The 22,126-nt window shown below is 38.6% G+C and overlaps 1 protein-coding gene across 1 annotated transcript in view; it reads right to left on the minus strand.

The window, feature by feature from the left end:
* ARID2 (AT-rich interaction domain 2) overlaps positions 1-22,126 on the minus strand; it is a 56,099-nt gene that overhangs the window by 28,793 nt on the left and 5,180 nt on the right. Inside the window, exons 4-6 of the mRNA XM_072146840.1 lie at positions 4,472-4,605; positions 2,658-2,876; positions 2,214-2,281 (exon numbers count right to left, since the gene is read on the minus strand). Of these exons, the coding sequence (XP_072002941.1) occupies positions 2,214-2,281; positions 2,658-2,876; positions 4,472-4,605 (421 nt within the window). The remainder of the gene's footprint in view (positions 1-2,213; positions 2,282-2,657; positions 2,877-4,471; positions 4,606-22,126) is intronic.

Below are 22,126 nucleotides of genomic sequence, written 5' to 3' on the forward strand. Positions count from 1 at the left end.
CCCTTTAAGTTGAGTTTGTATGCAAGATGGCACTGTATACTTTATTATTGTAACCCCAGTCAAAATTTTTTTGGTCTCTGTCAATTGGATTTTAAAAGTGTTGTGTTGTCATAAGAACCAGGATTAACAATAACGCTTCATTACAGATACCTGTTATAGCTGTTTATCGTAGTCTAGGACTAAAATACAGCAAATTACCAAAATCCAGAGGTCAGTTTGTAACTAGGGGTCGTATGTAAGTCAAGTGTTCTTAACTAGGGGCCCGCCTGTATTGAGATTTTATTAATTATTAAATGTATATAGGAAAATAAAATCATAAATTGGTTTCCTTTCTTCTTGCATTTTTTGGGGCCAACACCGTACCATAAAAATAACATTATCTTTGTTCTATTGATCACTATGATTATATAGTTTTTTTTAATAGATTTTTATAATTTTACTGAAGAAAAACTAATACAAAAATAAATGAGATTTTCTCTTTATCGCCATCTTTTCGGAGACATAACTAATATTTTTTGGTTGACATGGCTTGTTTAGGGCTTATTGTTTGCGTGTTGAGTTGTCCTTTTCAATGGTACCATTTTGGCGCACAACTTTTTTGATCACTTTTTAAAACATTTTTTGTGAAAGGATTTTCGGGTCTTGTTTTTACGGCGCTCACCAAGCGGGTCCAATAATGTTTCCGAGTTATTGTACAGATTGTTAAGGACGCGCAATACCAAATATGTGGGTTTTTTTGGTGATTGCTTTTAACTTTATTAGATATGTATAGGGAATGTTTGTGTTTAGGGGACTTTAATTCTTTTAATTAACCCCTTAGGGACGTGGCCCTTTTTCGTTTATGCATTTTCATTTTTCACTCCCCACCTTCAAAAATCTAACTTTTTTATTTTTCCATGTAAAGAGCTCTGTTTGGGCTTGTTTTCTGTGTAACAAATTGAACTTCATAGCGATGGTATTTATTATTCCATGTCATGTACTGGGAAGCGGGAAAAAAATTCAGAATGCAGTGAAAATTATGAAAAAATGCATTTGCGCCGTTTTCTTGTGGGCTTGGATTTTACAGCTTTCACTGAGCGCCCCAAATCACATGTCTATTTTATTCTTTGGTTCTGTACGATGACAAGGATACCAAATTTGTACAGGTTTTAGGTTTTCATACATTTAAAAAAAATGTAAAACCTTCTGTACAAACAAAAAAAAAAATTCTTCATTTTGCCATGTTCTGGCACTAATAACTTTTTCATACTTCAGTGCACGGAGCTGTGGGTGGTGTCATTTTTTGCGACTTGATGGCGTTTTTAATGCTTTCATTTTTAGGACTGTATGGGCTTTTGATCACTTTTTATAGAATGTTTTTCTAAAATGGCAAAAAAGTGGCATTTTCAACTTTTTATATTTTGTATATTTTGCTACATCGGATATTTTGGGATGCGATGATACCTAATGTGTTTATGATTTTTACAGTTTATTTATATTTATATCAGTTCTAGGGAAAGTGGGGTGATTTAAACTTACTTTTTTTTACTATTTTTTCATATTTTTTTACATTTTTTTTTTTTTACCATTATTTTAGATCCTCCAGGGTCCGATTGCTGATACTATATACTGCAATACTATTGTATTGCAGTATATAGCTATTTTACAATGATTTTTAATAGCCAACCCTCTGCTGGCTATTAGAAATCATTGCACCTGGCAAGCCTCCGAGTCTCAATGAGACTCTAGGCTGCCATAGCAACTGATCGCCGCCCTCCGATGAAGTTTCAGGGGGCGCCGAACGGCCATCCAAGATGGCGGCGGGCATTTAACGGTAAGTTAGGTAACCTGTGTACTTAACAGGTTAACTGCTGCGATCGGTGCCAGCCCCGACCGCGGCAGTGACAGGCGGGTGTTGGCTGTTTTATACAGCCGTTACATGCTGTATATGGAGAGAGCTCAGCTCGTCAGCTCTCTCCATACACCCCTTGCGGCACAAGGACGATATAGTTCGTCCTCGGTCAGCAAGGTGTTAAAAAGTGTTTTTATTAAGTGTTTAACTTTTTTCTTTACCTTTACAGGTTGGCTTGAACAAGCAATGCTCTGATCGCTTGTTCAAGCTCTTCTTCACCTACTACAGTGTAATACATTGTGCCCATTATAAAATAAAAATTATAAATACAGTCCTGCAAACAGCATCTATAATCAAGTCGTATATAAGAATATAAAATTACCTGTACAAAATCGCGGTCAGTTTTTTCCTTCCATTCATCACCAAACACAGCAGAAAATGTTCCCAGAGCTGTTAATTTTTTAAAAAAACAACGTCACAATAAAAAAGACCTAACAACTTTATGTTCTAAAAGCGAGCACATTGTCCCCAAAATTAACTAATTTGATAAACCCCTTTACCAGAGATTTCAGTTGCCAGAATCTACAGGAAAAGGTTTTCCGAAATACAAAAGTAGAAATTCCCATTCCACTACTTTATTCATATATCATAATGTAGTTACTCTGATAAAAATCACACTTAAAAATATGAAAGCCTAAATAGAGTTGTCTGCTGCCAATCTTGGGTTCAGATGTCTTGAGTGCTGATAGAGAAATAGAGCTGGTCTGTATTTACACACGTGTTTGGTTGTGTGCATTTACATATGAAAACAATTTTTTATACTCACTATCATCAAATACGCCAGCATTTGCAAGCAACAAAGTGATAATTTTTGGGTCCTTCTCAAGCTGCATAACATGCTTGCTTTCATTAGAGAGTAAGGTGCAAACATTTATTGCAAAGTCCACTTCATTTGGGAGCCCAGATAACAGTGAAAGCACCAATTTATTGTAATCATTTGGTGTGTTGAAGTCCATTGCAAGTCCATAGCTTTGGCGCAAATAATCTTTAAAAAACAAAAGAAAACACAACATACATGAGGAAAAATAATAACAATAATAATAATCTCTATATGGCGCCATCATATTCTGTAGCGCTTTACAAATCATTATGTCAATACATAAACAAAATTTATATGAAGAACTTTACAAATGCATCATTTTGAAGTCTATAACTATCGCTTTTGGTTTCAATAGCTTCAACCCACATCCACAGTATATCAGTAATTGCAAAGGTCTTTTTCCACCAAACTAAAACCAGAAGAAGTGGAGAGTACCCAGGCATAAGATATCCTAGATAGATTTACACCTCTTCTGTGTTTGGACACTCCTAGTTTTGGCTAACAATAACTGATTGAAAGAAAACAATGTAACAATTTAAAAGCATACTACCCATTGCCCACAGTGAACTTGCAGCATTTACTGGCCTGGGCATATCTGTTCACTTCAGCAAGTCTAGGTCGAGTCCAGTTCTGCGATTCCGGCTTCATCTGGAAAACCCCCCATCGCATGGAGCAAGTTTGTCTGACTAAACTCGCTCGTCGGCAAAGGCTTAAAAGGGGCATTCCCATTTCAAATAAATGTTATTGATTATATAATTATCCAATATACTTTCTGTATCAATTTTAACAGTTCCCTAGATCTCTCCTTGCTGACATTCTATATGAAGCATTTATGCTTATTTCCAGTGGACAGAAATCTGACCATGGTCACACAGCAGCACTGCTCGTTAAAGAGTAATCAAAGCTACGTGTTACAACGAGCGTGCACCTGTGTGACCATGGTCAGATTTCTGTCCGCTGGAAGTAAACATACATGTTTTCTTTAGAATAACAGCAAGCAGAGGATTTAGAATTTGAAACAGAAAGTATATTGGAAAATTGTAAAGATTTTTCAGCATACAAACAGTAACATTCATTTGCCGAGATGGGAATAACACTAAGTGTTTTACTTTCTCTCAATTAAGGCTACATTCACACGAACGTATGGTGGAAGTATATACATCCGACGTATATATGTCCCCTATACACTTCAATGGCCTTGCGGCCTCGTACAGAAGCGGTAAGGTGCAGCACACCTGCAAGACTATGCTGTTCCGTGGCTTGTAGAAAGATAGGACATGCTCCATCATTCTACGGAATACGGTGCCGTGTATTCCCATGGAGAGTGGCGGGGGGGAACGGCAGTGTGAATGTGCCCTAATAGATTTACATTCATACTTGTACTACTCTGTAATATCCAATACAGTGCTACTGCTGCTTAGAAAAAAAAAATGTTTATATAAGCACTTCCCCCCCCCTCCTACTGCCTAATGTAATTGCACTGTTCCTTCATAGTGTAGCAGCCTGTGAAATGAGAGCAAGGCAGTGCATTTTGAAAGGTAGAAGTCCATAGAGCTGTATTGATTTATCTTCTACTTGAGCAGAATTTTCAAATAAAATATTATCCATGTCGAAGGAATTAAGCGATAGCAAAAACAGGGAAAGTAGCCTATGTGTACAAATTTTATAACTACTTTCAGATCCACTGATAATTTCAGGGAAATAGGGGAAAAAAATATTTTATTACCAGCTCTATGGGATTTAGAAAAAGGTCTGCATACCTGGAACAACATGCTGCTGGTAGTTGTATGTGCATGGTATTGCACCAATAGGAAGCTGAGGTTTAGGATTGCCAGGTTGGACTTCATCATCGTCTTCACCAAAATGATGTACTTTCTCATACTTTTCCAAGTAGCTGCAAATAAAGTACAATAGAACGTTTAGAAGGGGAATTACCAGGAAAAGATATATAAAGATATAGATAGATACAGGCAGTCCCCGGGTTACGTACAAGATAGGGTCTGTAGGTATGCAAGTCGAAACTGGAACTACAATTATAAAATATAGAGACTTTTTTTTTTTTTTTTGCCCCAGTGACATTTGGAGTTTCAAATTTTTTTTTGCTGTAATGGGACCAAGGATTAAGGATTATTTATAAAGCTTCATTACAGACACCTTACAGCTGATCATTGTATTCTGGGACTATAGTAAAGCATCCAGAGGGCTTCATAAAGGGCAGAGGGGTCCGTCTGTAACTACGGGTTGTCTGTAAGTTGGGTGTCCTTAAGTAGGGGACCGCCTGTATATACACACGCACACACACACACACACACACACTAAGGATAACAAAATAACTAATAAAATATCTCTTATTCACTATTATTAACGTATTAATTACAGCATTTCACAGATAGAATTTTAACCTGTCCATTAGTCCTGGTGTATACAATTTTGGCTGCCTTCAGATCTGACCGTTAATATTTTGACTTTAGGGTTGGGAGGACATATTGTTCTCCTGCCTGACACTGCACAAAGCTGCTCTCTGCAGTGGCCTCCATGCATTCCAAGACGAGCTCACACAAACACTTCCTGCTGGCAAACAGCGGTAGCACGAGGAGAGTAAAGCTACAGGATCCAGCTTTCCCAAGGGCTTGAATTTTAATTTTTTAATTTTAACCACTCAACTCAGGAATTAACCCCTCACTCTGCAACAGACATTTCCAAAGGAGAGCTATTGTGGGTGTATGAAGAGAGCTCAGCCCGTGTTAGACCCATCGCTGACACCCGTGGTCGGTGCTTGTACCAATCTCGGTGGCGGAGCATGGGCGCCACCATCTTTGTTGAGATCGCCACTACCCCGAACGTCAGAGGGCTGCAATCGGTTGCCATGACAGCCCTGGGTCTTCGCCGGACCCGAGGCTGCATGGTTTCAGCAGATTTGTTACAAACACATTAGGTATCGCCGCGTCCCAAAATGCCCGATCTATCAAAATATAAAAACTGGTATTGCCAGCGGTGAACCACATAACGGAAAATAGCTCCCAAATGTCGGAGAAACGACTTTTAAACCATTTTACATCACATAAAAATATGTAATAAAAAGAATGATCAAAAAGTCAGTCCTCAAAATGAGCAGTGAAAATGTCAGCTCATTTAGCAAAAAATGACACCTCACACAGCTCCGTACACCATAGTATGAAAAAGTTATTAGCGTCAGAAGATTGCAAAATTGTATTTACATTTTTCGTTTTGCATTTTAACTTTTGAAAATGTATTAAAACACAATAAAAATGCAATCTAAATTTGGCATCAACGTGATCGTACCGAACCAAAGAAAAAAGTAGAGGTGTTATTTGGAGCGCACAGTGAAAGTCGTAAAGACTGAGCCCACAAGAACGTGACGCGAACATGTTTTTTTCCAATTTTTCCACATTTGGAATCTTTTTCCAGCTTCCTAGTACACGGGATGGAATGATAAATGTGACGGGGAAGTAAAATTTGCTACGCGCAAAATAAGCCCTCAAACAGCTCTGTACCAAGAAAAAATTATGGATTTTTGAAGTGAGAAATGAGCAAAAAAAACCCGCATCCTTAAGGGGTTAAACAAGATATTATTCTGCATCTGTGTAGCTACAGCATTCTCAAGGTAGGTTTGGTTCATAAAGAAAATCTACCATTTGATTTCATGCATTAAGTTAGATTAGGTTTGAGGATTAGGGCAAAGGCAGGTAGGAGTAATCTACCATTAGATCTACTTTCTGGTGGTAGATTCCTCATGGTAGGTTTCCTTTAAAGTCAAGTCCACAGTGGAAATTCACATGCACACACTTTTTTTAGTAACAAGTTATGTTATTCAGTGAGACAACAGCACAGGCTGTAATACTTTCTGTAATAACACTACAAATCTAAATATGTTAGTTGAAGTTAGCTTGCACAGACCTAAGGAAAAATGAAATGGGAGTAATGCAAGATCTGTATTTGAGAACAAAGACCATACATCCTGCATGTAATATAAACAAGCATTCTGTATTATTCTCCGAGATCATTAACCCCTTATCACCAACACTTGTTTTCAGCTCAATGACCAGACTCGATTTTTCGGATCTGACACGTCTCACCATAATTGGTTATAACTTTGAAACACTAACATATCTAGGTGATTTTGAGATTGTACTCCATGATAGTGGTAAAATTTAAGTGATAAGTTTTGCATTTCATTCTGAAAAAAAACGAAAATTTGGCAAAATTTCAGAAAGAATCCTCATTTTCAAAGTTTGAAATGTTCTGCATTCCACACAGGAAGTAAAACTACCCCAAAAGCTAGATAACTAACATTTCCAGAATGTTTGCTTTATGTTGGGATGATATTTTATTCATCCTCTTTTTCTAGGATGTTATGAGGCTTAGAACTTTAGGTGCGATATCTCAAATTTAAAAATAATTGTTTAAAAAAAAAAAAAAAGCCAAAACTCAAATTTTGAGGGACAACTCAGCTTCCAAGTGACTTTGGAAGGCCTAAAACATAGTAAAACCACATAAATTAACCAACTATATAAACTACACCCCACAACGTATGTAGAACAACTTCTATTAAGTCTATTAACCCTTTACCCTTTAAGTGTTTCACATGGGTTAAAACAAAATGGAAGTGCGATTTAGAAACTTGATTTTTTTTTTGTGGAAAACACATTCATTTAGGCCAAAAATGACACTTTTATAATGACTAAAATGATGAAATGCTCAGCAAAGTTTGATGCCCAGTCCCCCCCCCCACCCCCAGTGTACTGATACCCCATATGTGGTGATAATCTGCTGTATGGGCGCACGGCCAGGCAAAGGATCAAATCAACGCCACTCAGAGCAGATTTCTATTGTCACATTGTACAGGCTATAAAATTTCATTTTTTTTGGTAATGTGAACATATGATTCTTATTATTTGCGAGGTGAGATACAATGTATGGATAATTTTGGGGGGTCTATAGCTTATTCATGAGATTTTATCAACTATTTCACGGGGGATACAAACAAAATTAATATAATTAATTATTAATAATATTTTATCTTTATTCTCTGGTTCACTACGATTACGATGATACATGATTAATATAGTTTTTCTAATCTCTGTTCAATTTTACTGAGCAAAACCAATATTAGAGAAAATCGCATTGTTTTTACTATCAACAACTTTTTAGGGGCATAACTTTTGTATTTTTCTGTTGACAGGTCTTGTTGAGGGCTTATTTTTTGTGAAAAGAGTTGTTCTTTTCAGTCGTATCATATAAGGGCACATAACTTTTGATAACTTTTTAGAACATTTTTTGTGAGGGTATTTGATTAAAAACAGTATATTATGGGAAGTTTTTCATGCCACCGTAGAAAGGCGCTGCGTCAGAAGAAGTAACCTTAATGACCGATGTAGAGTCCTGATAGGGCGGTCATTAAGGGGGTTAAACAAGCTTGTTCCAAAACAAAAAGCCAGGTTGCACTATTTTATTTCTAGCAAAGTAAAAATACTCCTCAAAAATGGAAATAGGGGTGTCATATTTTCAGTAACAGAAATACTCCATAAGAGTTTAAAATGGTAAGAAATGGACCCCAGATTATATATCCTGATGAGGTCATCACTGGATCCCCTGCAATAAGAGAGCACAGCGCTGTGACAAGGGACTGATTATATCGGCCCCATGCCACAGTACAGGATCGGGCGGTCAGGGTGACAGCCCAATCCTACCGATGACACCAGACAGGATTGTTTCTAGGCATTCTATGAAATGCTCTGTCCCGGACTATCAGACTAACACCTAACCTCCTAAGTTTCAAACGTGCTCTTAAAACCCATCTCTTTAAGCAAGCATATAACACTTGTTAACTGCATGAAGTTTTAACTCAATTTACTAACCCCTCCTGTGTCCTCCTCCCATTTGTTATCCAGCAACCCCCAGACACCAAGCTTCAGGCTTCTCTGCAGTCCAATTCGCCTTGGACTTTGTTATAGAAGATGACGGCTGATGACTGGGTCAAGCAGCAGCACCTCTATTATATTATATTTAGTTTTATTCCCTTATAAATAATAACTGGGCCATTATATAAGCTTTTTTTTTTACCTCTTGTGCCGCCCTATTCTTCCTCAGACTGTAAGCTCTTGTGAGTAGGGCCATTTGTTCCATATGTTTGTGCTCTGTGTTTTATTTTATTTGTATATGACCCCTATGATTTGCAAAGCTTTATCGAATAGGATGGCGCTATGTAAATAAAGATTATTATTATTCAGTTTACAGAGGGATTTAGAAAAATGCCCCCCCCCCCCAACACATACTGCTTACAATGTTAATAAACTTTATTACATCCTGCAGAAGATCCTCAAGCACACATCAGCTATGAAGTCCATTGATTTCTGTTGGACGCATGTTGCATTATGCACCACTAGGAATATGCAGAATGCTCTATCATAAAATATAGTGCAGGTCTTAGTCATGCCCGTTTTTGCATCTCACGTAGTCGTTTATGGACATCGGTGGGGTGAGCGCCACTCACCCCAGCGATGTCGGATGGGCCACAAACCAAAGGGACATAGCCTGTTTGTGGCCAATAAAATGCACACATGTTCATGTGCATGTGGCCTAATACCCAACACACACATAAAGCCATGCAAAACATGACACACTAACACTGCACAGACAAGGCAGAAATCTTCTAAACAGATCCCAAATCCCCCAGGATATCCGTGCAGGGGTATGTACTGTATAACAGAGGAGGCTGCATAGGAAGCTCAGTGTCTGCACTCCGTGCTGTATCACGGCACACGAGGGCTGAAAGCCTCTCCCTCATCCTCACACTGCCACCCCACAGACTTGGTATTTGGTCATGTGACTGGAGTAATAATTGATGTGTCCACAATTCCTGGGCTCCGGTCACATGACCTATCAGGGCCACCAGCTGCAGCAATGACTGTCTACAGAACAGCCAGGACTAAGGGAGGGAGGAAGAAAAGCTCCAAGTGTATTTTACGCATGAGGCTTTTTTAAAGGAGTAAATTTGCCTGTACATGCGTACAGACGTTAACACAATAAAATTAAAGACTTGATCATTTGAACTGATATAATTATGGGAAAAAATATGAAAGAAATTTTGGAGGAAGCAATATTTATCTTACTGTGATGCTATTTGGCCAGTTTGACAAATGAAAACTTAAGGATAACTGCTGAAGCAAAAGTGTATTTTTAATCAATGACTTCATAGACCAGAGCCAGAAGTAGGAGACAGAACAAAGTATTAGGAGCCTGCACATAGTGTTACCAACAGCAGTCACTGCATTAAAGTGACCAACCACACAAGCTAGTAAAGCTTTCTTTAACAACAGAATACCTTAAAACATGAACTGTGTTATCAAGGGTGTTTTTCCACAAGGAATCAAAAATTCACTATTTGACCATAAATCTAAGGATTTGGTTTAATTGGGAACTGGTTAGACATTTGCCTTCAGTATAATCATTTATTGGTGATGAAGCTCTCAGGATTAGAGATGAGCAGACCAGAACTTCCTATTCGGGTTCAGACATGCCCCATGCATTCCAACAGCCAATCCGGCAAATTATAGCCGCTTGCAACTAGCCATGGCTTTGATTGGTCAATCAAAGCCAAGGCTAGTAGTTAAGAGCATTAACTTACCATAATGGTGGTTTGGTTGCCAATCCGACAACATGAAGTTTGGTTCTGCTCATCTCTACTCAGGACACATACACAACACTCCAACTATGTCTACAGTTAAACATTGGGGCAGATTTATGAAAAGTGTCCCAAGGTCTGACAGTGCACAGTTCGACTAGACTGTGTTATGCTGCACAAGATTCTTAGAAGTGTCTGGTGCTGGATAATAAATCTGTCCTAGCAAAAGACGGTCTAGTCATACTTTGCACCTCCTATTAGTTGGCTTACTTTACGGTAGAAAAGTACAACAAAAGTCTGTCAGGACAGCAGTATTTTTGCTGCTAAACCACACCCTTTTGTCTTTGTCGAACTAGTCACAGGAGTACCAGAAAGCAGTATAAAACTCGTTAATCTTAATATGATGCAGACAGTTTTTTTAGTCATAGACAGATTAATACAATTATTGCTAAATTTTTCCCTATGATTTAGTGCAGCAGTGGAAGTGAACTCTTCTACCATGTGATCTCCCATCTTTTACATCCATGGAGATCACATGACAGGAAGACCAATCACACAAGTCTCTTTATGCTACAGCACTGACAAATGGGCACGCCAGCTATTTAGACTGCTGAAGACGTTGGAATAAGGCTAAAGAGAATTATAGTAAAAGCTATCCTTGGCCTCATATCACCACCACAGCAAGGTCTCAGCACTCCCGTCCATAAATCAAGTGGAACACACAGAGCAATCGCTGCTGCTGTAAGAATGTACTACAGAAAGATAGAGAAGCATAAGCCTTCAGTTCTCTCTGCAAACATGATACTCTCCCGCTCCTTCCTCCTTGAATACTCCTAAGTGCAACAGCTAAAATATGTATCCATTTCTGTATCACATAAAAGTTACTTGAGTTTTGTGAATTCAGAACATGAAGGAATCAGGAGAGGAACTCCAGTACCCATTTACAAAGAAAGCTCTGGCACCACATTCCCATGATCCCTTCTACTCAATGCATAGACTCAAGAGTCAGTATAAAAGTTTGCCAATTTTGTTCTAACAAAACATCATCTGTAAATTACACAAACTTGTGATGTTCTATTTATAGTAACTATAATTCACTGAAAATGATTTTTTTTTTAAATAGTAAATAGGAACTGCTGATATTTGTAGGTATTCATTCCACATTTTTAAAGATCTGAGAGAATAAGGAGGCTGTTCATGAATCAGGGCTATCCATTTTGAATTGGACAAAGGCATTCAAATAAAAATTGCTAACTTCACAAGAGATTGTGAAGATTCATATCTCCAGTCTAAAAGAATGCCAAACAGATCCAGGATAGGAAATTAGTCTTAAGATAATTCTTCAGACAAATTCTCAGATCAATAGACCATTGTATACACACCAGTTTAGATTTACTGTATATACATCTAATGTGGAAGCTACAGCCTTCTGCAAGGGGGTTTCCAGAAATGATGGAAAACCCAAAAGGGTGCCAGGCAGGTATAAGAAAGTTAAAGCAAACCAGTCACCAGGGATCCCTCCCCTCACAAACCACACATGTACCTTTTATATATACACGTCTTTTTACATGGTCCACTGATGCCTCTATAAATACTGTAGGATTAGAGTCACAATTCTTCTGAAAAGCATATAGCTCATCAGAGAAAAAGGAGAAACGTTTCGTAGCCTGTACAGACTACGAAAGGGTCTCCTTTTTAACATTGTAATTTTTATTATTACTGTACTAATTTTAATGTATTTTATCATCTATTTGTTATGAAGAAATAAAAAATTAACCCCACAACCGGGTGCCGAACGGTTTGTGCTCTCATGAGCTATATACTCAACCCTTTTGGACGTAATACCAAAGAGGGTGTGGGGGTGGGGTTGGAAAACCATGGGCTGCCCTGTGAACGGATCATTGAGACAGAAGTTGGTTGTGACTGTGAAGAAGTTGAGCTATTATATTAAGAAAATTGATACACAGGACCCACTTTACAATATTTGCGTTGACATTTTCTATTACATTTCTATATAAATCATCTTCTTCCCGTTACTGACAATGGCTGAAGAAATTCCTGAGTGTGGGGGAGCAATAAGCTAGAGACATTGAATCTGTGTTCAGGCTCTGCCATATCATAAACCATTCCCTTAGAAAGGTGGGGGGCTGTGATCAGACTTTGGCTGTGTGAAGAGAAATCAACATTGTCAGTGATTGAGGGGGAGGGAGGTGTAACTTGACTATATTCAGCAGCACCTCGCCTCCATGACTGCTGGAACATAGGAATCAATAAAAGGTTTTTTTTTTTGTTTTTGTTTTTAGAAGACAGGTGGCTCCAATCCCATGGATAGAGGCATCAGTGGAACATGTACAAATACATCTAGGTACATACACATAGGTTCTATTTAAATAAATTCCAAACCCGCAGAGGCCATACGGAACGTAGCACTCCCTGCACAAACCTAGCACTAAAAGATACTAAAAGAAGATTACTGCACATCGGTACGAGGAGGGGGGGGGGGGGGGGCTTGAGTAGTAGGCATCTAGCTTCAGGTATTCTGATAGTAGATGTCTTTTAACATAAAAGGGAATTCTAGAACAGATAATGCATACAGAGAGGGGGCTAATAGTATAATGTGGTAAAAAAACAGATGTCAGGTTCCATTTAATTTGTGACATTTTGTAGTTATTGGGGGGCATCTGCGCAGATATGACAGCACCTATTAAATGGTAGGTATCCACCATCTATAATACAGCAGACACAGCCTCTGTATGGAAAGAGCTTAGCCACTTAATGACCAGTCAAAACAGCCAAAATTACTAAACAATATTAAGGATCCTAATTATTTCCATAACATCAAACCTATTTAAAGTTTCATCCTAGTAAATACAATAGGCAGGATTAAAAATGGGTTTTCCAGTTGCAAAACCTTGACTGGCAGCCCAGTTTTGATACTATTGAAAAGAGAAGGGAGAACCTCGGAAACGCGTTTAGTGACTCAATCCGATTGAGTCTCTATACAAGGCACATGTGAACAGTTGTCTACATTGAATTTCTCCATTGTGAAGCATCCTCGGCACAACATCCAAAGGCATAAAACACAATACCTGGATAAAAGTTGACGCTCTTAATGTAAACGGAGAGCATTCTTGGAGATTTATATCCATTGAAAGGAATCAATTACAAAAGATAATGGAGCTCCGGAACATAAAGCAAGTACCGTATATACTCGAGTATAAGCCGACCCGAGTATAAGCCGAGACCCCTAATTTTAACACAAAAAACTGGAAAAGCCTATTGACTCGAGTATAAGCCGAGGGTGGGAAATGCATTGGTCACAGCCTCCCCAGTATATAGCCAGCCCCCCGTTGTATACAGCCAGCCTGCCAGCCCCCCGTTGTATACAGCCAGCCTGCCAGCCCCCAAAAATAATAAACTCAGTACTCACCATTCCAACAGCCCGGGCAGCTCCGCTTCCATCTTCATGTCCGCGGCATCTCCGTCTGCAGCGCCTCTTCTCCTTTAGGCCAGCGCTAGGATCGCGATGTCTCAGTACGCACGGCCCGGTCGGCACATAACTGTGACATCACAGTTGCTGATGTCACAGTTGTGTGCCGGCCGGGTCGTGCGTACGGGGATGTCGCGGTCCTAGCGCCGGCCTGAAGGAGAAGAGGCGCTGCAGACGGAGCTGCCGCGGACATGATAATGGAAGCGGAGCTGCCCGGGCCGTCGGAATAGTGAGTATTGAGTTTTTTTTTTTTTTTTTTTTATATACCCGAGTATAAGCCGAGTGGGGAATTTTCAGCACAAAAATTGTGCTGAAAAACTCGGCTTATACTCGAGTATATATGGTACATACTGTTTCGACGCATGTGCAGTAAGACCGATACGCCGCCGAAGGAGACACAAACGTGTGAAGCTGAAAGAGAGACAACTGAGCAGAGTGCCAAACGGTCTGTAAGCAATATAGGACCATACTCTATTATACTTGCAATACCATATGAAACAAAATTAACCCCTTAACGCTCTGCGCCGTAGCTCTACGGCGCAGAGGTATAAGGGAGAGGGCTCACGGGCTGAGTCCTCTTCATACAGAGGTGGGGGTTTTTGCATTTTGCACAAAACCCCCACCGCTAATAACCGCGGTCGGTGCATGCACCGATCGCTGCTATTAACCCTCTAAACGCCGCCGGCAAAGTCGCCGGCGTTTAAAAGACGGCAGCGCGCGGGCGCCGCCATCTTTTTTTCGATCGCCACGCCCCCGAACGTCATCGGGGGGCGGCGATCGGTTACCATGGTAGCCTCGGGTCTTCTTTTGAGACGAGGCTACATGGTTTATGCAGGTTCGTTACAATGAGCCAGTGGCTCATTGTAATGTATGACCTGCAAAAATGCCATATATTGCAATACTGTAGTATTGCAGTATATGGTAGGAGCGATCTGACCATCTAGGGTTAATGTACCCTAGATGGTCTAAAAAATAGTGAAAAAAAAAGAAAAAAAAAAGTTTAAAAAATAAAAATTTATAAAATATTAAAAGTTCAAATCACCCCCCTTTCCCTAGAACGGATATAAAACATAACAAACAGTAAAAATCACAGACATATTAGGTATCGCCGCGTCCCAAAATGCCCGATCTATCAAAATATAAAAACGGTTACGGCCGGCGGTGACCTCCGAGGCGGGAAATGGCGCCCAAATGTCCGAAATGCGACTTTTACACCTTTTTACATAACATAAAAAATGAAATAAAAAATGATCAAAATGTCGCACAGACCTCAAAATGGTAGCAATGAAAACGTTGCCTCATTTCGCAAAAAATGACCCCTCACACATCTCCGTGCGCCAAAGTATGAAAAAGTTATTAGCGTCAGAAGATGGCAAAATTTTTTTTTCTTTTTTGTACACATTCATTTAATTTTTGAAAATGTATTAAAACACAATAAAACCTATATAAATTTGGTATCACCGCGATCGCACCGAACCAAAGAATAAAGTAGAGGTGTTATTTGGAGGGAAGAGTGAAAGTCGTAAAAACTGAGCCCACAAGAACGTGACGCACATGCGTTTTTTTTTCCATTTTTCCACATTTGGAATTTTTTTTCAGCTTCGCAGTACACGGCATGTTAAAATAAATAACATTACGGGAAAGTAAAATTTGTTACGCACAAAATAAGCCCTCACACAGGTCTGTACACGTAAAAATGAAAAAGTTATGGATTTTTGAAGTTGGAGAGCGAGAAATTAGCCGAAAAACCCTCCGTCCTTAAGGGGTTAATATTTCTCAAAGCGAAATAACTTTAATTATTCTAGTGGAGTCATTGCATCACAAAATAATAGTATTACAACAAAGCAACTACAGGCGGTCCCGTACTTAAGGACACCCGACTTACAGAAGACCCCTAGTTAAAGATGGACCCCTCTGCCCACTTTGTCCTCTGGTGAAGCTCTATGGAAGCTTTACTATTGTCCCAGACTACAATGATTAGCTGTAAGGTGTCTGAATTGAAGTTTTATTGATAATCTGTGGACCAATTACAGCAAAAAATTTTGAAACTCCAATTGTCACTGGAGCAAAAAAATTTTTTGTCTGGATCTACCATTATGAAATATATACAGTTTCGACTTACATACAAATTCAACTTAAGAACAAACCTATGTAACCCATCCTGTATGTAACCTGGGAACTGCCTGTATATATGTGAATTTGCACCTATTTCCATCATAGCCAACGTTTTCCTGTGGAACATTACATTACCAACAAACCAATGTTGCATTCTACTAACCAACCAACAGTGTGAATTCACTAATATAATATATACATACATATATATATCCGAGAATCTGAAGGTCAGAGCCATGCGCTCCCCACTAATAAAATTAAAATAATATATATATATATATATATATATATATATATATATTTGAATAGCAGATAATATACGCAAGTGCTTAAGCAATATATGCACATTTTAAAAGAGTGTAATGGTAATTTTGTGTAACAGCAATAGGGTGTACCAAACACTGGTGCTCTGGACACTATTTCTTACTTTTGATACTAGTTCATATGTATGGGAGCCTACTCCTTTCTGTGACATCCTTCCAGGCGTCAGCCGCCAAGCCCCCTTTCCTGGCAAGACACAGATTAAGTATGGTCTGGCTTTTAGGCTAAGCAAGCCTTCTGCAAACATAGAAAACCTGGTGTCCAGAGATCGCGAGTACAAGCAGATTTATTCTTCACAAATAGTCCAATCGCAAAAACCTGCATCGGACTATTCTCCTCTATCCCTCTGACCGGCCACTAGTTGCAGTGTATTCACTGCAGGATCGCACAGGACAATAGAAGGTCAGTTGAGATGCTCGTCCCTCTGGCAGTGTGCACTCCTGCACCCAGAGCCATCAGCTGTCTGTGTCACAGCTACTCTGACAGGGGGCTGATATTATCACTGCATGGGATTCCTGGAGCACAAGGGGGGTTAATAGGCATGCAGAGAACATGCAATGTGCACCCTCTGTGCATGTCTGTATATACAGATCACTGATAACACTGATCCTATTGGATGTTACCATAAGATCACTGTTATCTGTATATTATAGAGGGTACACCTATATACAGGCGGTCCCCTACTTAAGAACACTCGACTTACATACGACCCCTAGTTACAAAACGGACCACTGGATATTGGCAATTTATTTTACTTTAGTCCCAGGCTACAATAAACAGCTGTTACAGTTATCACAGGTGTCTGTAATGAAGCTTTAGTGTTAACCCGGATTCTTATGACAACACAACATTTTTAAAATCCAACTGTCACAGAGACCAAAAAATTTCTGGCTGGGATTACAATGATAAAATATACAGTTCCGACTTGCATACAAATTCAACTTAAGAACAAACCTACAGACCCCATCTTGTATGTGACCCATCTTGGTAAAAGGATTAGATTGGTGTCAGAAAACTTGCATAGAAGCAACATTGATCGCACTCCTTGAAGTTCCGTTATAAAAACTTTACTGTTCAATTAGTTTTAGGCTATAGCAATATACTATCGTTCCACAGATGCAGTACTTATGCCGTGATCACAGAACACAACCACCAGTGTCCTATGATACACCACAGTGCCCTTTACAAAAGCTCTTAACACACAATGCTTTTTTAAAAATATATTATTGCTAGTACATGTGTCTGAGACTTTATGATATAATTATTACAACCTCATATTAGGACTTCTTGCTCGGTCAGACACTGATGTTGGAAGCGTGGTCCGAGAATCTGAAGGTCAAAGCCATGCGCTCCCCACCATATCCAACCATGTACAGGCAGTCCCCGGGTTACATACAAGATAGGGTCTGTAGGTTTGTTCTTAAGTTGAGTTTGTATGTAAGTCGGAACTGTATATTTTATCATTGTAGCTCCAGCCAGAACTTTTTTGGTCTCTTTGACAACTGCATTTTAAAAATGTTGGGTTATCATAAGAATCAATATTAACACTAAATCTTCATTACAGACACATTTGATAACTGTTACAGCTGTTTATTGTAGTCTAGAACTAAAGTACAATGAATTACCAATATCCAGAGGTCCGTTTGTAACTATGGGTCGTATGTAAGTCGAGTGTTCTTAAGTAGGGGACCGCCTGTATTTATAGATTTTTTTTTTTAAACACTACACAGGACAGAAGTTTCCCTATAGTGTTTGGAGAAAAGAAGAAGTTGTAGCTCTCCTGGGTTTCAATAAGAAAGTGAACTACTTAATTCCCATAGTATCACTTAGCTTAAATGTCTAAGTGATATTAATTAAACAAACTGGCTTTGTCTTTATTGAACCCTTTCAGGATCAGACCCTTCTATTTTGGTGTGTTTTTCTCTTCCTGGATTCCAAAATTTCTTCATTTCACCATTTTCCAATACATAACTTTTTAATACGTTGGTATAGGTTGCATTGGGAAATAGAGGAGCATAGGGAAATGTATGACCTATTAATCACTTTTACTCAAATGTTAAATCATGTAAAAGTGTTGATTTGTGTCAGGGTTGACCGTAATAGATATATGCATAATTATTAAGATGATAAAATCCAGCACCAGCCTTGTATGCAGAGGGTTCAACTTAATAGAATGTGATTGTTTTAAAATATTCCAATTTAGGGCACCAGAGGGAGCATCAACTGCATATTCTGTCAATGCAATATACAGTACAGAGATTATTGATATTTGGTAAAGGACCTTAGGCAATATTGATTAGGAAGAGATGGGAGTAAAAGTCTGCAAGAACAAGATTTGAAAGTGTATATAGTACTGTGCAGTATGGAAATGTCAGACGTGTATACAAGACACTGCTTCAGCCTGAGTAGGCCTCTGTTAATGCATATGAGATTAAAATGGCTCCCACCACTGACTCTACTAGAAAATATACATAAAAAATAAAAAGACTTAAGAAAACTACTTCAGAATACACATTTAACTTCTGCAGATTCCAGGGATGGATTGCCTGGCATACTACAGCTGTCACTTAACATTGAACATGGCGATTTTTGGCTTTAGAGCAGATGCTTGACCACAGCAACCCATAGGTTGCTTCCTAAGGCAGTCTGGACCTGAAGTGATTAATGCAACAGAGGATAGGTAACATTTATATACTATGTGCTTTCTGCACTTGGTGGCCGTGCTCTGTGGGGTAGTTGGGCAACACTACAGTTTTCCATATTCAAAATATCTCAATTGTTGCATGTGGCCATTTGCGTCAGACTTGAGGTTTTTCAATAAAAAGTTGCATAACTCCCCTACCACAGTAATCAAGCTGTAAATCCCATGTGCAAAAAACTTCTTAAGATACTCAAACTGCAGCAAGATCCTGCATAATGATAAATCTGCCCCTGTGAGTTTGTATTGTTTACCATGGCTGAGTTATTACTATTCATGCTTTACCAATATCACCACTAATTTGACATATGGCGATTATGTAATTAGATTGTCATGGTTAAAGTCATTATAGTCCTCAAAGCATCCACCACTTCTATAGACGGTTTATTGTTTTCAATAGATGTAGATATAAAAAAAACCCCCATGTAACAATAATGAAGGGTGCCTACATTAGAGGCAATTTATTGTAGCTGTGGGCTCATATACCCCTCTTGTCCATGCATACCCCAGCTAAGCACAGGATAATGGGTCAATCATTATATACGGTAGTTTGCCACATTTTTTCTGTAGCTGTGTCTAATACATCATGCCTGCTGTATACTGTATGGTTGTTTGACAATGTATGTAAAACAAAGTTTAAACAGTGATAGCAGCACATTTGCAACCACTGAATGTGGATTTGAGGCTTTGAGGAAGGGATGTACCTGGGAATCTGAACAATTTTTTTTTTTTAAATTCACCAGATGCATACTAAAATTATGATAAAAATATATCAAAATAAGCTAAATACATTGTTTAGCCTTTGTTTGTAAAAATAAACAGTGGCCAATTCTTGAACCCAAAGCCTGACTTTTTGCTGCAGTCAGCAGAAGATGAGAAACAGCAATGTAAGCCAAGACATTTCTGAGTAGAATTAGAAGTTAGCTTGCAGTCTAGGTCTACGCTGCAGTAGTCACCACAGATTCACGTGTGTAGTCAATCTAGGACAGCCAATAGGAATACAGCCTGAACAGTCAGAGCTTCGCCAGCCAGTAATACAAGCCCTGAGTAGAAAAAGTGTGATGACAGCCCCAGAATGTACACACTGATGCTCAGCTCTACGGAAGTTACATGCAAAGCATCCAAATCTCATTCAACAGACATGAATGAAGCAAATACTTACTACACCACAAAAAACTAACAGTGAAGTAAAGAAATTACTCCCCTTCTGCATAAAAAGATTCACATGTTTAACCCCTTAACAACCAGGCCCTTTTTTTAATTTTGCATTTCATTTTTCATACCCCACCTTCAAAAATCTATAACTTTTATTCTTCCATGTAAAGAGCTGTATGAGGGCTTGTTTTCTGTGTAACAAATTGCACTTCAAAGTGAGAGTATTTAATATTAAATACTGTGTACTGGGAATTGGGGAAAAATTCTTAACGCAGTGAAATTAGCAAAAAAAATGCATTTGTGCCATAAAAGGTTTTACGTTTTCATGCATTTACAAAAATTAAAACCTCCTGAACAAAAAAAAAAAATTCTTAATTTTGCCATGTTCTGGAGCCAATAACTTTTTCATACTTCAGTGTACGGAGCTGTGGGTGGTGTCATATTTTGAGAAATTAGATGCTAACATTTTGAGGACTGTATGGGCTTTTGATCACTTTTTATAAAGTGTCATTTTTGACTTTTGCCACTATTTTCCGTTACGGGGTTAAACATCAGGTATAATCGCTATTATATTTTGATAGGTATTGCCACATCCCAAAACGTCCACTCTAACATGTTTATGATTTTTACTGTTTATTTATATCAGTTCTAGGGAAAGGGGGGTGATTTAAATTATTAGGGGCTTTTTTAAAATGTTTTTTACTATTTAATTCATTTACTTTAGGTTATCTGACTGATCCTACCATATACTGACATACTAAAGTATGGCAGGATATAGGGATTTATCACATCATTTATTACAATGTGCAAGCAACACATTGTAATGAATGTGTTAAAACGAGACCCAAGGCTGTCATAGCAACAGATCCCGGCTCCCTGATGACATCAAAACGACACTGGCTTTTTAATGCCACCGGCAGCGATTGAGGGGTGAACACTCGCTATCAGTGCCATCACAAAATCGCGCCGTTAGCGGTGAGTGCAATATGCTGCAAACACCCAACTTGTATGGAGAGTGCTAAGCTCGAGCCTTCTCCATACAGCGGTGGCTGACGTGGGACATACTATTAGGTCGGTAAGGAGTTAACAACTATTTGGTGTTGTACAGGTCATTTTTTTCCCTCAAACTACATACAGGCAGACCCTTAGCTGTTTTGCTTCTATTTTTTTAATCTTATTATGATTAGCAGAAAATAGCCACATACACCACAACCTGCCATGTGAACTGGTCCTAATATATAAAAACATTAAGTAGGCGGTTATTTGTTTTAGGCTGAACCCTTTAAAAAAATTCCACTGGTATTGTGGCAAGAACCCAATTCAGCATATATAACTAAGCATCAGAGGTCCTAACAGCGAATTTGCCGAAACTGAAATACTGATTAAAAATACTAAAAAGCTGAACTCTGGCTGCTAATAGTGATTAAGCAGATTTTTCAATTTATATGTCTTTAATAAATTAAGCTTGTAACTGCAAAAATAGAAAACAAAAAATACAATTATGTGTTTCATATTTTTCTTAGCATCTATTTGACTTAAAAAATAGACACCACAATTATGTGCCATTCTGGTGATCAGTAAATATTGTAGTGCACGTTTTCTAAAAGCAACACAAGTACAAAACAGACAACAGCATTTTAGCCGATCGTACAACCATCCCCATACAATTAAGCAACTCTATAGTAAGATTCAAACAATGACATTTAATATAATATTCCTACAGAGCAACTATGATGAAAACTATCGGTGGCAGTTCCAGCTATTTCACACAAACTGACCATAGCTATGAAAATAAGCAGTATAAACAAATGCATAGCATACACACATTATCGAGCACTAAAAATTGTACCAGGACAGCATATGTTATTAAAAAAAAAAAAAAAAAATCTACATGTTATTTGCTATACACAATGTCCAGATTTTCAAAACATCAGCAGTGGCAGCTGTCCATCCCCAGTCCCTTTTGGGTCATTACCACGGACCAAATCTGT

Source organism: Engystomops pustulosus, chromosome 4 (genome assembly GCF_040894005.1).
Source record: "Engystomops pustulosus chromosome 4, aEngPut4.maternal, whole genome shotgun sequence".
In the NCBI taxonomy this organism is placed as follows: domain Eukaryota; kingdom Metazoa; phylum Chordata; class Amphibia; order Anura; family Leptodactylidae; genus Engystomops; species Engystomops pustulosus.